The sequence below is a fragment of the Mustela nivalis genome (genome assembly GCF_964662115.1).
Source record: "Mustela nivalis genome assembly, chromosome: 15".
Classification (NCBI taxonomy): Eukaryota; Metazoa; Chordata; class Mammalia; order Carnivora; family Mustelidae; genus Mustela; species Mustela nivalis.
Window position 1 is genome coordinate 7,930,040 of NC_139034.1, and position 19,077 is coordinate 7,949,116.

Genomic DNA, 19,077 nt, shown 5'->3' on the forward strand with positions numbered 1-19,077 from the left:
AATAAAAGAGTGGATTTGGTTATGATATCCTGTTGGGAATAGCTGTCTTCTTCATTAAAACCAAACTTAGAACCTCTAGGATTTTTAGTTCTTCAAGAGAAATGTCCAGAGTGGAAGACAGACAAACTAGGCTCCAAGAGCAGCAAGGATTGACCTTTCCAGGAACCCCCTGGCTTTGATTTCCACACCCATCTGTATTCTGCCTCTTGTAGATTGTGATTTCCACTTCGACACTTGGGCCCAAAACCCCTCCTTCATTGCACTTGGCCTGGCTGACACAGACTGAACTTGCAGTGTTTTGTTCTTGACTAAATCCAAAGAGGCAATAGGAGAATACAGGAAACATAACTAATCCAGCTTATGTAAAATCCAGTTTCTGATCCTACCATAGCTAGCTATTTACCGCATTCCTGTGTTTGCTGTCCTTTTATGATATTAGTAGTATTCTGGTTGCATGAGGTTGGCACAGCTCTCTGGACACCTTACCCTGTATTCCTTCTACCCCAGCTCCTAAACTGATTCTCCGTGGAGGAACTCTTGTAGCTGGTTTTGACCTTTTGACACCTTTGTGGCCAAGACAAAAAGAACCAGATTGCCCTTTTTTGAAGCTTACACAGGGAGAGAGAGCAAGCACAGGCTGACAGAGTGGCCGGCAGAGGCCGAGGGAGAAGCAGGTTCCCTGCCGAGAAAGGAGCCCGATGCGGGACTCGATCCCAGGATGCTGGGATCATGACCTGAGTCGAAGGCAGCTGCTTAAGCAACTGAGCCACCTAGGTGTCCCATCACTTTTGGTTTTTAAGGAAAATAATTGCAGTCATGTCTTGACTGCATTGGTCCAAAAGATAATTAGCTAAAGATGTGGTAAAGTTTACTCTGTTGGTGCTATTTCTACAACATCTAGCAACAGTATTTTATTTGGTTTCTGCTTTCTCTGTGTTTCACTGGCAACCACACTTTTGTGAAGGGAAAATCTCCGATTGTAGGATATTCCACAACCCACGTCACAAAAATGGTGTGAGGCTACATACTCGCACGTGGCTAGCGCTGGTTCCAGCCAGATGTTTGTAAAGTCATTTGTGATAGATGTGAATCTAAGACAGAAAATTAAGAACCTAGAGATAAGTGGATTTTTAGCTGAATAACCAGAAATAATGAGTTTTGACTAACAAATCCACGTCAGGCTGGTTTTTTAGAAGCTGCCTTAAAGTTCTATTCTTGACCCTATGTTACTCAACTTTTTCATCAAGGATCTGGATGGCAACCCAATGCACAGATGTTGCAAAATTGGGCGAAGAGCAAGTTTATGTGTGAGATCTCTGGCATTTGATGCCTGAATTTTAAAAGATGTCCACAGGCCCAAATCAATGAAATTCAAGTTAGTGGTGCTCAAAACTGTCATCCCGAGATGAGTAGGAAGGGGGAAGACTTTCCTTAAGATAGACTCACGTGAAAAAGATTGAAGGCTTTGGGTAATCACAAGCACCTAACCCAGAGCCTGTGCCACATAACACATCCAAGAGAATGTCGATTTCCTGCTTGCTGTTGGTGCAGGCAGATGAGGAGAGGAATTCTAATTGTGATAAACACTCAGAGTTGCACCAACCTCTTCCTCTGACTAGGTGAATAACTGAAGCTGGGTGTATTTTCTTAGTCCTGTTCCTGTCCCAGGATCAGTCACTATATTCCTTTCAGGGCCATAAGGTTTAGTAAATAAATGTTCTGTGAGTACTGAGTTAAGCTTGTTGTATTAGATAGATGTTACACTTGAGTGCTAAACAGAGTGAAACTGTAATTACCTGCTTTTCTTTAAAGTAAAAATGACTGAACTGAGATCAGGTTGTGTATCTAGAATCTGTCCCCTTTCTTAGATTAAAACTCGGTGTATTTTTTCCAGGATAGGTGTTTTTCAATTGGAAAAGCCACAGAGGGGCACCTGGGTGGCTCAGTCATTAAGCACCTGTCTTCGGTCAGGCATGATCCCAGGGTGCTGGCATCCAGTTTTACATCGGGGCTCTCTGCTCAGCCAGGAATCTGCTTCTCCCTCTCCCACTCCATCTGCTTGTGTTCCTTCTCTTGCTCTCTGTCAAATAAATAAATAAATACATAATAAATAAAATCTTTAAAAAAAGAAAACAGCTTTATAAATTTTTTTTTAAAAATAAGATAGAAAAAGTAGAGAATAATCCAGGCCAGACCTTCCGGTTCTATAACCTACCAGAGCATTTAATGATATGGGTATCTCCTACAGTGATAGGGGTGAAACAAAGATGTGTATGGTGTTTTATTTTGTTTGTTTTGTTTTGTTTTAAGTAAGCACAAGAAAACACTCTGGCATAAAGGAAACCAAGCAGTAACATAATCGAGCATCAGGAATTAAAGTAGGTTGATAGTCACTAGGAAATGTGTATAGTAAACAGAATTAACAATGAAGATTTAAGTACTGTGTAAGAAAACCCAAATTTAAATCCCATTTCATTACTCCTTTTCACATATGTTTGGTTCATTATAACTATGGGAACACACACACCCGGTAGCCGTCTTGCATTAGGAGGGAGATTCAGGTGTTGGTCTCTTGTCCCAGACTTGAGATTTTGAAAAATTGAATACAGATACTTATATATGATACCAAATATAATATATTGCTCAAGTTGTTTCTTTGTGTAAAACATCTTAATGTTTTGGATTCTGAGAATAACATGTATTCCGTGTCTGAAAAGGAGACTAAGGAAGACAAAATACAGAAAATGAAGAAGGAAATCAAAATCACAGTCAGTCTAAAGTCCATAAGATAGTGACATTAAAGTTTTGAAGAACATCGTCATTTTTCTGTATATGCCTACCTATTTACGTAGGTACTTAGACATGCAGTCAGCTTACAAATTCTTAGTTTGCCACCCTTTCTTTATGTCAGCTGTATGTTGTGGCCTTCTTACCCTAAAAATAGATGCACCATGATATAGCTGTATAGTAGGCGTGTTGTGCTAAAACATACGTAAACACTCCCCTGTCAACAGACTTTAATGTTTTGTTTTCAAGTTTAAGACATTTTGCTTAACTTCCCTCTAGAAAGATCATACCAGTATATACTCCCATCAAAAGGGCATGCCACTATTTTATGAAATATAGGTATTGTCATTTAGGCATCCTGCATTTTTAAAAATCTTGACTTTAACAGAATTCTTTTGTTGTGCTTGAAACCCTGAAGAGTTAGATAAGCAGTTGGCCTAAACCCAAATGTTGGCCCATCGTTTAAAGCTTATATGTCCACTTCCATCACACACCCAGAATTTTGTCTTTTAAGAAATCAAAAAAGATCAGGGATTTGTTTGTTAATAGGTTTGCATGAGCAGGGGTCTTCCCATAAAGCTAAATTACTGGTTATAGAGTATTTGGTAGTGGGGAGGGTTAGGTAGTAAAGCAAACAATTCTTAATATTGAAATGAGATCACAGGGGTTTCTCACCCTTCACACCGTGTGATCTAATACTCGAAACTGTCAGAATCTCAAATATCTGGATTGTAAGCGTTCTATTTGGAATTTGCCTGTTAGATCAAATCCCCAGACTCTGGCCACATGAGAAGTGTTATTCTTTCAGTTATTGGAAGAATTGTCTGAAACTAGTTTAATGAAATACTTGAATAAGTAAGTGACTTTAATAGGGCCTTAAAATTGGTTATCACTCAGGCACCTGGGTGGCTCTGTGGTTCAGCATCTGCCTTTGGCTCAGATCCTATATCGGGCTCTCTGCTCTGCGAGGAGTCGGCTTCTCCCTCTTCCTTTGCCCTTCCACCCTGCTCTCTCGCTTTCGCTCTCAAATAAATAAATAAAATTATTTTTTTAAAATTATGGTTTTCACTCCTTTTCCAACTTGACTGCAGTCATGGGGGAGGAGTGCTCTACTTTCCACCACAGCTTCTTGAAAGCAGGCTGTCAAATTTTCCCATAGAAAGGATAGTAAACTTGGAAAGTTGTAGTCATGACCAAGAATCAGCATCAAGTGGACCAGGCCTGTACGTTAAAAGCAAAGATAAAATAGCTTTAAAAAGTATAATAAATGTGAATCTGTGTTTCAGATCTAGATCTATAAATACAGATAATGGACCTCTAAATTCAACGTGGTTGTCATCACCTCTAAAATTACATTTATGTGTGAGTGCACATGTGTCATATATACGCACACAATTTGTGATGTATATAAATACTAATCCTGTTTTACAGGACCTTTGTTATCATTCTTTTCAGGACTGTTTAAGCTGATCCCTATTTTCGATTCGAAGCTGTAGTGTGTGCAAACAGAGCTACACGTAGTTTCATTGATTATCAGTCTCAAAGTAGCCATTTGGAATTTATTTCAGAAATCACAAAGGATTGTAATCCAGTTTTGATTCCGTTTGTCCTTTTATCTTCTTTGCTCTCTTTCTCTCAGTGCCAAGGCCAGTTTTGCAGGGGAGGGAAGTATAAAAAGACAGTTACCCTTCAAGAAATCATGGGGAGATCAGAACCCAGGCTTTGCTTTGGTTATATCCTTGGTATTTCCAGGATTAGGGAAGGTTTACCCAAGAGGTCTGTGTGTGGCTCTTTTACCTGCAGAAGTTTTAAAGTATTAGCTCCTGAAATGAACTCCCTCGTCTGCCCCACCCCCAGCAGGGGCCTGCAGTCCCCACTCAGGTGAGGCTCTGATACAGCGATGATAAGTGCATTGAAAATGACCCTCCCTATAATTTTTTTAAGTGAGAAGCATCATTAATGACTGGTGATTATATATGTGTGTTTTCTCCAGGCTAGTGGCGAGAGGGTGGATTTAACAATTGCTAGGCCGGGGAAATCCCAGCCTGGTAACCCTGTCCAGGACGCAGGAGCTCAGAGTAGCAGCCGGCACCATGCACAGCCGCTGTACCACAACAGTCCCAGCTCACACAAGGTGAGGCCTCGAGTTTGCATGTTTTCATTCATCTGCCCTCAGGGAATCCTTGGTAAGATTTAAATGAGGGCTGTTACTCTGTTGGAAAAGGTGAGCACAAGGTGTTTGGGGGTGTGGAATGTGTATTTGGCTACCTTGAGAGTCCCTGTACTGTCTGTTCCTCAGCCAGTAGGGGTGGTTTCTTAGTAAGAAGGTCCCTCTGCCAGATTGATGAGAAGTGTTTGATCTTCTAGAAAGACTTCTTTGTTTGGTCCTGCTTGAAAGTGGGATTTATCTTGGTTTGCTCATTCAGTTGTAACAGGAGGTTTTGTAACTGAAAAAAAGACAATGACCAACAAGTCCATACTTAGCGGTTGGGCAGGTTGCCTACAACAACAGAATTCCCTATGTGAATATGAAGCATAAATCATACTTTCTGATACGTCCATGCAAAACACATAAAGCATTTCTTTTTATGTTACAGTTCATAGGAATACTACCCTAGATCATTTTAAATTCCCGTATGTTGAGCTTTTTGCTGCATCTTTCATATTTCAGTGCTTTGATAATATATTCCTAGGTCATTTATCTGTGCCAAAAATTCTGATGCTGTCTCACTTTCTATGCAGAAATCAGTATAGAAGTCAAAAGACATTGGCACTTTACTGTGTTCTCAGTGTTATTTACTTCATTTGATCTTTCATTTGAACTCAACTTCTAGAGGGCCAGAATTTTTACAATGATGCTATTTACCAACTGTGTGAAAATCACACATCGGAACCTTCCTATCGATTTTTGTTTGTTTGTTTGCTTTTATTTCCTATAGTTTTTAAGTAGACCAGTAAATAAGTTTTAATTTAGCAAAGCAATTTAATTTTACTTAAGGAGACTGACTTGAGAAACACATGTTTAGCTTAAAGTGGCTTCTTAATGTAAGTACAATTTGAGAGAATAACTCTGTAATGTCACAGGAGCCCAAGAAAGCATTATTTATTTTTGTATTTATTTATTTTTAAGATTTTATTTATTCATTTGACACACAGAGATCACAAGTAGGCAGAGAGGCAGGCAGAGAGAGAGAGAGAGAAGCAGGCTCCCCGCTGAGCAGAGAGCCCGACGCGGGACTCTATCCCAGGAGTCCGAGATCATGACCCGAGCCGAATGCAGTGGCTCAACACACTGAGCTACCCAGGCGCCCCAAGAAAGCATCATTTAAAGGCACAAGTATTTTTGGCCCATCAGGATTATCTTGTTTTCTGAGCTGAAGTATAAACTTGTCACTGGTCTTTGTTCAGTTAAAACTTTTAAGAAATTATAAGCACAAACTTCATCTTATTTTTGAACAGAAAATGAAATGTGTGAAGGGAACCTATAATTTTGCTTTCACAATGATGACTACGAAAAGCAGTTATTGTTTTGAAAAGGAATTTGAATAGGAGTTGTTCATATAGCTGGTCCTTGATTTACAAGTTACCTATATATACATATTCCTAAAGAATCATAATTAAGGCAAAAGTTGGTAACTGAATCCATGAATTCAGCAGAAAGTGGAAATATGGGTGCTCAAAGACAATGCTACAAATTTAAGACTGTTTTAAGAACTACTTAACCATTTCAGCGTTCATATAGAGGACGATTTATGTCCTTTTTTTTGTTTTGGGCACAAATATTTTTCTTTTTACTAGTTCCTCTTCCTTAATTTTAAGTGGTGGTGTTTTAAATAGCAATGCTGAATTCTTACTCTAGGTGCTCTGTAAACCTGCTTGTTAGAACAGCCACATTAAATGTAATTTTAAGCATTAATTTAGCAATTTACCATTAACATACAGCATTTGTGATGTCAAATCCTACTTTAAAATATAAAGGTCTCCTAGGGAAAACAAATACAAATTTATCAAAACAACCTGTTCAGAGGATAATCATTGTTAAAAATTAAAGCACACATTACTCTATTACTAAGCCCCTGCGTAGCCCCTGCTTGGAAACATTCATCCAGTGTTAAGCCCTTAGAAGTTTCCATGAAGTATACCAAGAGTAATCTGTGAAGTTTGGCTAAAATGCATACATCTCAGCCATTTGGAGGAATAAAACAACCACCTCTAATTGACTCGATACCTGACAGACACAAGCGTTGAAGTCAATGTGCTCCCAGCTGAGTTTACCTGGATTGTCTTCATAATCACGTGGGTCTTGCCCAGTTTTGAAGGATACGAACATAGATGTCATATGCTATGATACCACCTGTGGACGTTTACAGGTTTTCTATGAGGTCAAAATTCTAGGAACTCTAGGCTATTTAAGTAGTGCCCTCAAGAAAATTTCAGAGTGTTGGTTTCAGGAGCAGAGAAGAGCAGACACCCCTGCCGGTGCAGGGCTTGACTGACACGTCGTACCTGTCCGCTCTGAAGCAGTGTCACTAAAGGAAATGTTACAGTTCTAGCAAAAGAACTCATCTAGTTCTGCTGTTGATATTGTTAGTCGTGGTAATAGTTATCTTGTTATCTACACTATGCTGTTACAGTATATGTGTTAAGGAACCTTTTGAGATAGGAGCTTCCATTATTACACTTAATGGGATAGCACCATTGTAGTGTGGATGCATATAGCATCATGCTGTATGAACATAGACAACTACATATGAATACATGTTTATGTATATACACTATGTGTGTGTATGTGTATTTTTTTTTAAACTTGAATCACTCAAATCCCAGTGTGATCATGCGTAGCTATATAATTTGGAGCAAATTACATGAACTTTCTTTTTTTTTTTTTTTTAAAGATTTTATTTATTTATTTGACAGACAGAGATCACAAGTAGGCAGAGAGGCAGGCAGAGAGAGAGGAGGAAACAGGCCCCCCGCTGAGCAGAGAGCCGGATGCGGGGCTCAATCCCAGGACTCTGAGATCATGACCTGAGCCGAAGGCAGCGGCTTAACCCACTGAGCCACCCAGGTGCCCCTACATGACCTTTCTAATAAGGCTATTCCCTTGTTTATAAAATGGGGCCAACCATAGGATTTACACTCCGGACCATTGTAGTGAAATGTAATGAAACCATGAAAATGAAATAATACATGTGAAACCATTTGCTTTACACATAGTAAATCTTCAATAAATGTTAGTTACTATTGCTATTTTAATATTAATATTTCATAGGTACCCATTGTTTTTTATGGCATTCTAATTTAAAAAAAGGTGATGTTTTAAAGTTTCCTTTTCTTCTAGGAGTGTCCCCATAAATAGAAACAATCAATATCGGTAAAAATTGCTTTTTCCTGAGAACACAGTTTGTTGGAGAATTTTTCTCTTCCTTAACTTTTTCAAAAATTCAGTTATTTCATATCCTTATAGCTTTCCATGAAGGTTGTGAAGATCAGTTTGCACCCATTTCATGACCGAGCATTCTCATGAGTAAGAAACAGAAGATAGATCTATAGCTTTTTTCTGGCAGTTAACTAAATCCGCACTTTACTTTTGTACTATTCTGTCACCATTTCTCTCAAAGAATAGAGGAGAGAGAGAGAAATAAAATTAATTAGCTTGTCTTCAGAATCTTAAAACTCAAGTGCATTATTTACCTTTGTAGAATTGGCCCTATTTTGACTTCCACATGTCAACAGTCCTGAGTTTTTTCTGTTCCATACATAGTCATATGAAAATACAGCCATCCAAAGTCTGACATTGTGATCCCCAGTGTTCGGTGTCATGTTTGTGCCATGAGGAACTGTGTATTATTTCTTCAGTAACTGATTTTAACAGTGACTTTATCATTGCCATGGTATTTTTTCCTTCAGTTTCCTTACTTTACTTCAGCTATGTATTATTTATTTTGCAATGAATTTTCTTCTCCTGTGTTAGGATCTTACCCAGTGTGTTACATGCCAAGAAAAACACATTACTGTAAAGAAGGAACCACCTGAGTCCCTGGGAATGACAGTGGCAGGGGGCAGAGGAAGCAAGAGTGGTGAACTGCCCATCCTTGTAACCAGTGTGCCAGCTCATGGCTGTCTGGCACGTGATGGCCGCATCAAAAGAGGTAAGATAGGAAGGGCTGGGAACAGTGAAACTCTTCCCATCTTCTCCCTGCATGCAACTCATGTTTGAAAAAAGTAACAAATATTCCCCAAATTTTCTATTAAATATGATTTTTTAAAAATCTTCTAAAGTGTCCCTTCCATATATAAGTGTAAAACCTCTCTCTAAGGTTAGAAAAACGCCTAATGGGAAGGAAAATTGCTGCAGTTTGATGATGTTTCCGTTCTTTTTTTTTTTTAAAGAATTTATTTATTTATCTGACAGACAGAGATTACAAGTAGGCAGAGAGGCAGGCGGGGGGTGGGTGGAGGGGAAGCAGGCTTCCGGCTGAGCAGAGCCCGATTCGGGCTCGATCCTAGGACCTGGGATCATGACCTGAGCTGCAGGCAGAGGCTTTAACCCACTGAGCCACCCAGGCGCCCTTTCCATTATTTTCTAATGTTTATTTAGATCATTGCATTATTTTATGTTGGAAAAAACCCTCTAAAAAATAGAACACTCATCCTTTCCTTCCTAACCTTTTATATAATCCTCGTTGCCCTTTTTTTTTTTTATTATATTACTTGTCAGGGCAACAAACACCTTTTTTTCTTCCTTAAGCAAAAGATGCTCAAATCACAAGTTTCATTTCTTTGTGTAGACCCAAGGATCTCTTCTCTTTAAGTATTCTGATACATCCACGCTGAGCAAACTCTGTAGGACTATATCTATAAAACTGTGTAACTCTAAAACAGGATATGTTAAAAATTCATTTCTAAGAGCAAAAGATCAAATAATTTTTGAGCAGGAAAGAACTATAGAAATCACTGAAGCCCAAAGAAGAGAAATGAACATGCCCAGGTCCTGCACATTAGCAAAACCAGGTCTAATGACTTGGACGTCCAGTCAAATCACAGTGCCTCAAGCCACATTTTTTCCTATGTATGATGAAATTATCTTAAAGTTTTGAGTTGTTTTGGAATGTTTTCCATGAATTGGATTTTTCCCTCGATATCGTAAGAATGACAGAGATGTGAAAAATTACAAATAACAGGATGTATAGGGAAGATAATGACTTGGTAGCTCATCTCATTTTCTTGTTTATTCCTTTGGACAGGTGATATATTGCTGAATATCAATGGCATTGATTTGAACAATTGAAGTCACAGTGAGGCCATGGCTATGCTAAAAGCCAGCACCGCGTCCCCTGCTGTTGTCCTGAAAGCACTTGAGGTCCAGACTGTCGAGGAGGCAGCCCAGGCTACCGAAGAGCAGCCAGGCACCTTCAGCGAGAATGAGTAGGACTCCAGCTGGTCGCCGTCGTGGCTCATGTGGCTTGGGCTTCCAAGGTACTGACAGCGTTTCAGCAGTTTCATGGAATAATCGTAGTGACAACATTTCTCAGTATGGAACACAGTAAATTCATTTGTCCAGGATGTGAGGGGGAAGGTCCTGGTCAGAGATGAAGTGGCAATGGCATATCAAGTTATAGAAGAAAAGGGTATTTTTTTCCTTAGGTTATTATATTTTAAAAGATAAATTTAGAGAGAAGAGCAGTGGTTGCAGGGACTGGGGGAGGGACAGAGCAGTGAGCAATGAGGAGCGTGGGTGTCTCTGTGACAGAAACGTCGTAGAACGACATGGTTGTGCAACACTCTGGATGGACCTAATGAGACCTCCATATCCCACTGCAAAGGATGCGAGTAAAATGTTATATAAACTCAAATTCTACTTTATTTAATAAATAACATCTATGAAGTAATTATAGAGGTGAATACAGAAAACAAATACGATAAAGAAGGAAATGATGGGGGAGGGGGAGTCATGCTCTGGAGCTGCAGCCAGTACAAGCTGCTACTCGGGGGCCGAGCCTGCTTGCTCCACGGAGGCAGGGGGCGGCAGCTCGGTGGCAGGACCCTGCTGGTCATCCAGGAAAGTCAAAAGGCCTGGTGGCTCTTCCGTGGCAGAGAAGTGAACGAGGGCCCTGACGACCATCTGCCCTGGCCCCAATGGGTCAGGGGGGGTCACTGGTCTTCCTAACCCATAGTGAGCAGCCATAGCAGGGATGGCGGGGGCCAGCTCAGGCCCCAGAGGTGTAGCAGGTGCCAGAGTGGCTGGTGGAACAACTTCCCGAGACACATCCTGATCTGGCTCTGGGGCCGGTGCTGTAGCTCCAAGAAGAGAAAGCATCATCAGCTTGATTGACTTCCCTTTTGCCTTTCCCTTTCCCCACCACTCAGCGTGGCCTGCGTTCAAGACCCAGCCCCCAGAAGGTGTCCCCGATGGAAGCCCATGGGGACAGGGATCTGAGACGACTCACTCTCTTCGGCCCAATTACAATCTACGGAGGCTTCCTCAGGGTGGCCCACCCTGCCTCCGCCTCAGGCCCACATGAGTCACCCCCAGTCCTCCTCACCCCTAGCCTCTGGCTCCGTGGTCTTTTCAGGAGCGCATTGCCTTTCTGGAAGCAGAAGCTGGGCACAGCGCTGCAGGTCCGAGCCCGGCACATTGACCTGCAGGTAGGCCAGCAGCGTATGCAAGCTGGGAAACTCCGGAGGCTGCACAAAATCCCCTGGATACTTTTCCACCCAGGTGTTCAGGATGGCATAGACGGCCCTGGGGACAGACATGGAGGCAGAGAAGTCAGAGGACAGGGTACGCATCCAAACCAAAATCCCAGGGAACCTATGTGGGAACCTGGGCCCCTGGGCTGTCAGCTCCTGTCTGAGACCAGTCGGACTCCTTGTCCAATTGCGACCTGGCAGTCCTGCGTGAGAAAGGCCTGCTCCCACACGGCAGGCTGGCCAAAAGCCGCTAGGAGTGGGAGTCCTTGGTCAATGGGGGGAGCATTTCTGGACTTCTTAGGGGAGCTGGACACACTCCTCAGTCTGTCTCCTTGCCCACGAGCCACTTGAATTCAACTGCATGTGCCTGGGGAGAAGTGGTGTCTGGCCTCTTAATTACCCTCACTGCACTCACCTCTGCTCAGTGAAGATCCAACCGAGGAGGGAACAAAGGGACTCTGTCTCTAGCCAGGCCTTCCCAGGACCCTCCCCATACCTCCACCGTTACCTCCTCTGCCCGTTCACTAGGTGCCATGAGAGTGGGTCTGTTTCCACTGACACTCACCTCCCACAGGGTGTGGGATGTCTGCTGCTCCCTGGGCTCTACTGGGTCACCCTCTCCCTGAGACCCCTCTGTGCACCCAACGTGCAGGTGCCAACACTGCTATGCGATGGTTCCTAAATCCTGTGTTCTGGGTCCCAGAATTGGGGCAGAGAGAGGGCTGGGAAGGGGCAGGGATGGAGCATGACCCTCTCAGGGGTGGAAGCTGTCCTCCATCCCCCTCTGCTCTCCCACAGTGCTCACACACCTACCCCAGTTCCCCAGGGCACCTTTCCAATTTCCAGTAGAAGCTCTCAGACATTTACCATAAAGCAGAATAACGAGGTGAGTCTGAAGGTCCGGCAGCCCCTCAAACTCACAGGACCCTCACTACCCTGGTGGAGAGGGAAGGCCCTCCTAAAGCAGCCAAAGCTTACTCACATGTTGCGCTGCTCCTGGGGTCCGCCGACCTCATCATAGCTGGAATAAACACATCCGAATCTAGAGGAGGCCAGGGGGCATCGCATGAGATGTCTGTGGATATTGGCTCTCACCGCCAGACCCTCGACTAGCCTGCAGCCCTGGGGTGCTTTCTGTTCTGTGCAGGGATCCCATTCAGCTCCTGGATAATCGCCTCCACCTACCGGGGCTTCCTGAATGCTTGCTGAATAAAAGGGCCCCAACCAGCCCATCACCGACATCTGAGTGGGCCCGGCCCCTGCTCACCCCCAGGGATGCTTGCTCTGGATTCAGCCAGACACAGGCCCCAGAAGGAGTCTCAGATCTCCCTTTCAGTGGCAAAGGAGCCCAGCTCAAGATCATAGTGAGAGTCAGGGATGAGGCAGAGGCTTCATCATGAGGGGCACAGGAATGAGCAAAGAGCATGCCCACAGGCCCTCCAGCAGAATTTTCCACTGGCGCAGGCTCCCAGGTGTCCTTTCCCTACAAGACCCCACTGAGTCCCTATAATACCTCTGCCCCAGTTAGGAGCAAGGGAAGCTTGGGGAAGCTTGGGGACCTGCCAGAGTCTCACAACAGGAATTGGCCAAATCTCACAGAGCAGTTAGGGGCAGGGGAGGGTGCTCACCTTGCAAAGAGGAGGTCCAGCACCTCCTGGGGGGTGGCCAAGTGACGGTATGTGTCCAGAAAGGTGTGGACACAGTGTAGATCTTGTCTGATGACGGCAGGCACCAGGTGATCTATTGCGGCCTGCAGCTTGTTGGCCCGCTTGGCCATCAGCACCGAGGTCTTGCTCCTCTTCCTGGTTGAACGATTTTTCCCCTGAGGTGAATCAGAGGAGACATGAGTCACTGCTGTGGCCACCAGGAGGGTTGGGGCTTGGAGGGCAGAATGAGCCCCCAGATCTCAGGGACTTCAGCAAGAGGTGGGACAAGAGAGCCCAGAGTCCGAAAAAGAATCGGGTGACTCAGTGTCTCATTGGGTTCAGCCTAAAGCTCTTGGTTTTGCTTCAGGTCATGGTCTCCGTGTTCTGAGGCTGCGATCCTCGTAGGGCTGTGTCCATAGGGCAGTGTCTGCTTGAGGATTCTGTTTCTCGGTCTACTTCTCCCCACTCTCCCCCTGTCTCTCTCTCAAATCCATCAATCAGCCAATCAGTTAAGAAGCCTTTAAGGCAATGAGAAAATGTTCTTGGTATCCATACAAAGAATTGAAAGAAATGATGTCTGAACTTGCTAGTATCTGAGGTCCCTTTGTGAGCGGAGTATGGATAGCACATCCCTGCCTGAGTGGCTTGGATCCTGTTATTTCTGATAACATAGCCCATTCTTTTTACTTTTTTGAAAGACTTGTTATTTATTTATTTGACAGAGAGAGAGGTGACAAGTAGGCAGAGAGGCAGCCAGACATAAAGGGGGAAGCAGGCTCCCTGCTGAGCAGAGGACCCCACGCCCCCGACGTGGGCCTCGATCCCAGGACTGTGAGACCCAGGACCCATGACCTGAGCTGCAGGCAGAGGCTGAAACCCCTGAGCCACCCCGGCACCCAACATATCCCATTCTTGAGATGAGAACACAGAGATGTTTAAGGTGAGAGGGCTTAGGATAAGAAGGCACGGAGGCTGTAGGATGCAGCACTGTGCCTTGGCCAGAGAAGGGGATTACATCCAGTCCTGCCCCAGTAAAGGGCTCCATGGCTGTGATCAATGACTGGCCTTCCGGACTGCCGTGCAGTGCAGTGCAGTGAGGCCCCTGTTCCTTTTCCTTGCGGGGGGGGGGGGGGGCAACAATGTGTTCCATCAATACCAAAGCGCAGAGCAAGAGACAGAGTACCATGTCCCTTTGGATCAAAGTCTCCCAATCCAGTCTTTGCAAGACTTGCAGAAGCTGAGGAAGGACTGTTGGGCCAGTGGGGGCACCTGGGAGCACGAGTTAGGAAAATGCCTTGGCCAGGGCAAAAGGAGTCTAAATCAACGGGATGAAACCTGGTCTAAAGTCTCTTTAATGATACTCCTATAAGTATGTGGACAATGGCAGTGCTTCTGTCCAAGGCGTGGGCAGAACGTTGTGGGCCAGTTTGGGGAAGAGATGGGATGCAGATTCACGGGAGTACAGGACTCTAGGAGGCCAGGTTGGCTTCTAGGAAGTGGGGCCCTTGGTGCTGCATGGGCGCCCCGGGGTTGGGTCTCCCCAGCACCTGCACTCACCCTGAGCCAGCGCCAGACTCTGTTGGCCGTGTGCGGCTTCGTGTCCTTGGAGGAAGGAGAGCAGGCAATCTCCTCGGTCACCTCCTGCACCATGTCCTCTGGGGCGTTCTTTAAAGACAGTGCCCGGCAGGCAGGCAGGAGGACTTAGAGCCCTGTCTGGAGGCCTTTGCTGGTCTTCAGACCCAGGGCGCTCCATTCCAGACACACCACAGCCCAGGTGGCAGAGCCCTCCCCCAAGGAGAGAAACGTGGCCCAGCTTCAGGGCCTTGGATGTGCTCTGGCACAGCTCAGAGTCACCTCAGGAATCCCCTGTGCACCCTGCCCACCCTGACATTGGTGTGAACAAGAAGGGATCACAAGAGTATCCACTGTACTCACCCTCCTCCAGCCCATGGGCAGGAACCCCCACATATCCCTCCTCCCCTCAAACTCCAGAGAAAGGGATGGGGCTTCCCTAGGACGGTTCAGAGGGGTGGGCATCGCCTAGTCTCCTCAGTAGTAAGTACCTTATGGCGTCTCCCTCGAAAGGTCCTGCGGCATTGGGGGGGTGGTTTTAGCCAATGTCTGCAGCATGGGAACAAGTCATTTTCTTGGGGGTTCTGGTACCCAGAGCCCCAGAAACTAGGTACACAACAGGAAAACATCTTTCTGTGTCAAGGTCCTGAGTCCAGTAACCCTGCTACTGGACTAGACTGGCTGCCTGGTTGCAGGGGTTCCAAGTTCTGAAGGCCTTTGTGATCCAGGCAGTGACATCACTTCCTGAGATGCCCTATCAGGGCCCACTCCTGATTGGACCCCTACACGAACAGTGCTCCCATCTGCCATCTCCTCTTCCCCCTTCTGCATGCAAGGCCACATCTTATCTGTACACAGTGACCCCAACACACCCCTCTCCACAGGCCCCCAGGGAAGGTCTGGGAGCAGCCAGGGCCCCAGCTTGCAAACACACCTGGTTTCAGACACAAGTCTCTATTCTTACCTGGTTCAGACCCTAGATAAGCCATTGTGGCAGACAAGGATGGTCTTCTTGCCAAATATGGATGAGTCCAGCATGTCTTTCTATCAGATGTCCACAGGCATAGGTTGGATAATAGCTATGATGTTAGAGGAGGGCTGTCACATGTAGGAAATACCTCCCACCCAATTTCCTCCCTCCTGTCAACTTCTTGGAATCTGCTACTTATCAGATCCCACCCCACAGTCCCTCCTGGGGTGTGTGTTTGTGTGCACCAGCACACAAGCTCCTGTGTGCACACATGTGTTCATCGGTGCTCACATTCTGGAGTCCCAGAAGAGGACATCCCCACTTACAGAGGGCTGGGTAATAGCTTCCCAAGGTCTTAGGCTTTTTCTTTTCAATGCAAACCCTAAAGAAGGGACTGGAGCCTTGGCCCTTGATGGTCAGAATGTGCCCTTAGCCCTAGAGACCGCCTGTCCCGGGATGCAGGCCATTCTCTCCTTTCCAAAGTGTGTGATGCAGATAGGGGTCCATCCAGTGGGTCGCCATGACCCGGGATCCTCCTCAGACAAGAACCTGGGCATATGTCTCCTGTCTAGGAGACCAATGATCACCCTCAGCCCGATAACATTTCCAGGCCAACAGCCACTTCCTTCCAGAAAAACTTTTCCAGAGCCCCCAGTGAATGGCTACGTTGCATCCAGGACCCCAACTTTGAGGATACTCAAAGAGCTGGGTTCAAGCCGGCTAAGCATCCATACCAGTCTGATTCTGGGCAAGGCCCGGACCCTTCAGGGATTTTCACAGTCTCCCTTCGGGGGCTCCATTGGTTCCACAACTCCTGTGTAGACATGTTTGTGTGACCCCTCCCCAGAGTGTGGTCTGGACTTGGTGATTCACTTCCATGTCACAGAACGTGGCCACGTGACCCAAAGGCCCTTCTGAGATTTTGTTCGAAAACTCATTGCCCAGCCCCATGTTGACTCGGATCCATGTTCTCTCTCCAATCTTCATACTGGAGCACAAGCCCCTAGGTTGAACCATGACCCAGACATACGCACATGGCCCAGCCCTGTGGGCCCACAGCAGACAGAAGTCAGGTCTTTGAGATGGGCTGTATCTGGCCCATGCCCCTGAGTGCGCTCAGGTTCTCGGTGAAGCAGGTCCTCCCTTGGTGTTGTCAGCAGCCCAGTTTAAGGAGAGTCTCTGGCAGGAGCCCCCAGCAGAGCACTGCTGGATTCCTGGTCCCCTGAGACCACGAGGCAGCATTTGTTGGTTCAGCCACTGAGTGTGGGGAAGTGTGGTCACACAGCCCTGGGAGAAGGGCACTGATACTGACCAACTTCCCGGGCCCTGGCCCTCCTCCCCTCCCACTCTGGTCCTTCCTCAGCTTCTCTGGCCACCCTGGCCCCCTTTTCTAACCTCCAGTCCTCAGCTCCATGGTGCCCTCCGCCAGGTGCAATGCACTCGCATTTGTGCAGGGCTGTCCCCTTCTTTTCCTCCCGCAGGAATTCTCCGTGTCATCTCAGCACAGCCTTGTCATACCCCTCACCGGGTGGAGTTTGGGCCTTAGTTGTGTCCCTTGCTCTTTTGCTGTGGAGCAATGGCTTTTCCCGTTCACATTTTGGTTTCTCGTTTGTCCATCTTCTGCTCTAGACCCTGAGCTCTCACGAGGAGAACCCGCTGGGCTGATAAGCCCTGGCACCATCTGAGTGCGCAGTGCCCAGTGGCTGAATGAACGGGAGACAGGATCCGTCCCAGCACAGACCAGCTTCGTTGTTTGAGCCTCACTGATTTTAGTCCTGTGTACGCTTTTTGTTTTATTTTTAAGTTAACTGTGACTGATGTGAGCCTCGAACTCATAACCCTGAGATCAAGGATCCTAGTGCCTGAGGAAGCCAGGTGCCTCTTTGGTCCTCTTTAAAGGTTTTAGGCTGATCACTATTCAAGTGAACTTGGTCATTTCAACATGCTGTACGGAGCTATATTACATTACGCTGAATGACCATGTAACTCCCCAGGTTTTGGTAGCCTGTCACCACAGAGGTCCCCCCCTTGACAGTGCTGAGTGGATCTTCAGATTGGAGACTGAAATCCTTTCTGTGTTCTTCAGGAGCCCAGAGTCTCTCCACCATCGGCCTTCTCCCTCCTTGGGATGACATGCACCTCTGACGCCATCAGCACAACAAGAAAGATGACAAGGAAATACACACAGGAGGGTGTTTCCGGCCAGGTCTTGAAGGCCTCAAGGTTCACTTTGATGCTCAATTTGTTATGTTTTATTTTAGGATTTTATTTCTTTATTAGAGGGAAAAGAGCACAAGCAGGGGGACTTGATACAGATGTACTGTAAGAAAACTGTATAGCATGTGTGCTTTTTAAAAAAAGATTTTATTTATTTGAGAGAGAGAGAAAGAGAGCATGAGAGGGGGGAGGGTCAAAGGGTGAAGCTGACCCCTTGCTGAGCAGGGAGTGAGTTGCAGGACTCAGTCTTGGGTTTCAGGATCATGACCTGAGCCGAAGGCAGTCGCTTGACCAACTGACACCCAGGAGCCCTAGCTTGAGTACTTTTAAGTTGCTATGATACTAGTAGTCACTAGTTTGTATTGAGTTCTGATTATTTATGAGGCAGTATTTTAAGCAATTTATATTAGTCCAGTTTAGTTTTCATGACAGCTCTATGAGTTAGGCCGTCTTATCTTTGTTATATAAAGAAGAATATGGGCAGAGAGGTTGTTAATAAATGGAAGAGGTTGTCAATAAGTGGAAGAGCTGATACTCTTAACTAGTTTGTTTCCTAAGAGTACTTGCTGGCTAAATTGCTTTATCGTACAAGCAAGGCAGAAAAATATGTTTTTAAAAATCTGTCATCCATTAAATAAAAACCATATTAAGCTTTTTAACTATTAAAAATTCTGATGACTTGCCAGTCTTATGTCTTAGTTATAAATGTTAATGAGGCTCATGATTTTTGCCATTCATGTGTACTTGTTTTTTCTTTTTTTTTTTTTTAAAGATTTTATTTATTTATTTGACAGACAGAAATCACAAGCAGGCAGAGAGGCAGGCAGAGAGAGAGGAGGAAACAGGCCCCCCGCTGAGCAGAGAGCCGGATGCGGGGCTCAATCCCAGGACTCTGAGATCATGACCTGAGCCGAAGGCAGCGGCTTAACCCACTGAGCCACCCAGGTGCCCCTACATGACCTTTCTAATAAGGCTATTTCCTTGTTTATAAAATGGGGCCAACCATAGGATTTACACTCCGGACCATTGTAGTGAAATGTAATGAAACCATGAAAATGAAATAATACATGTGAAACCATTTGCTTTACACATAGTAAATCTTCAATAAATGTTAGTTACTATTGCTATTTTAATATTAATATTTCATAGGTACCCATTGTTTTTTATGGCATTCTAATTTAAAAAAAGGTG

At 45.2% G+C, this 19,077-nt stretch overlaps 3 protein-coding genes across 5 annotated transcripts in view; 1 reads left to right on the forward strand and 2 right to left on the reverse strand.

The window, feature by feature from the left end:
• The window catches only part of MTMR6 (myotubularin related protein 6), an 821,484-nt gene that overhangs the window by 80,249 nt on the left and 722,158 nt on the right, over nt 1–19,077 (reverse strand). The window lies entirely within an intron of this gene.
• On the reverse strand, nt 10,525–15,688 carry LOC309848877 (ral guanine nucleotide dissociation stimulator-like). The gene is made up of 6 exons (XM_082700922.1): nt 15,191–15,688; nt 14,685–14,792; nt 13,110–13,303; nt 12,464–12,523; nt 11,334–11,533; nt 10,525–11,082 (listed from the first exon to the last, which is right to left on the reverse strand). The coding sequence occupies exons 1-6, from the start codon at nt 15,326–15,328 to the stop codon at nt 10,772–10,774; spliced, it is 1,011 nt and encodes a 336-aa protein (XP_082557048.1). The 5' UTR covers nt 15,329–15,688; the 3' UTR covers nt 10,525–10,771.
• The window catches only part of LOC309848512 (uncharacterized protein), a 321,975-nt gene continuing 320,675 nt past the window's right edge, over nt 17,778–19,077 (forward strand). Inside the window, exon 1 of the mRNA XM_082700202.1 lies at nt 17,778–17,918. The gene's annotated coding sequence lies outside the window, so the exon portion shown is untranslated. The remainder of the gene's footprint in view (nt 17,919–19,077) is intronic.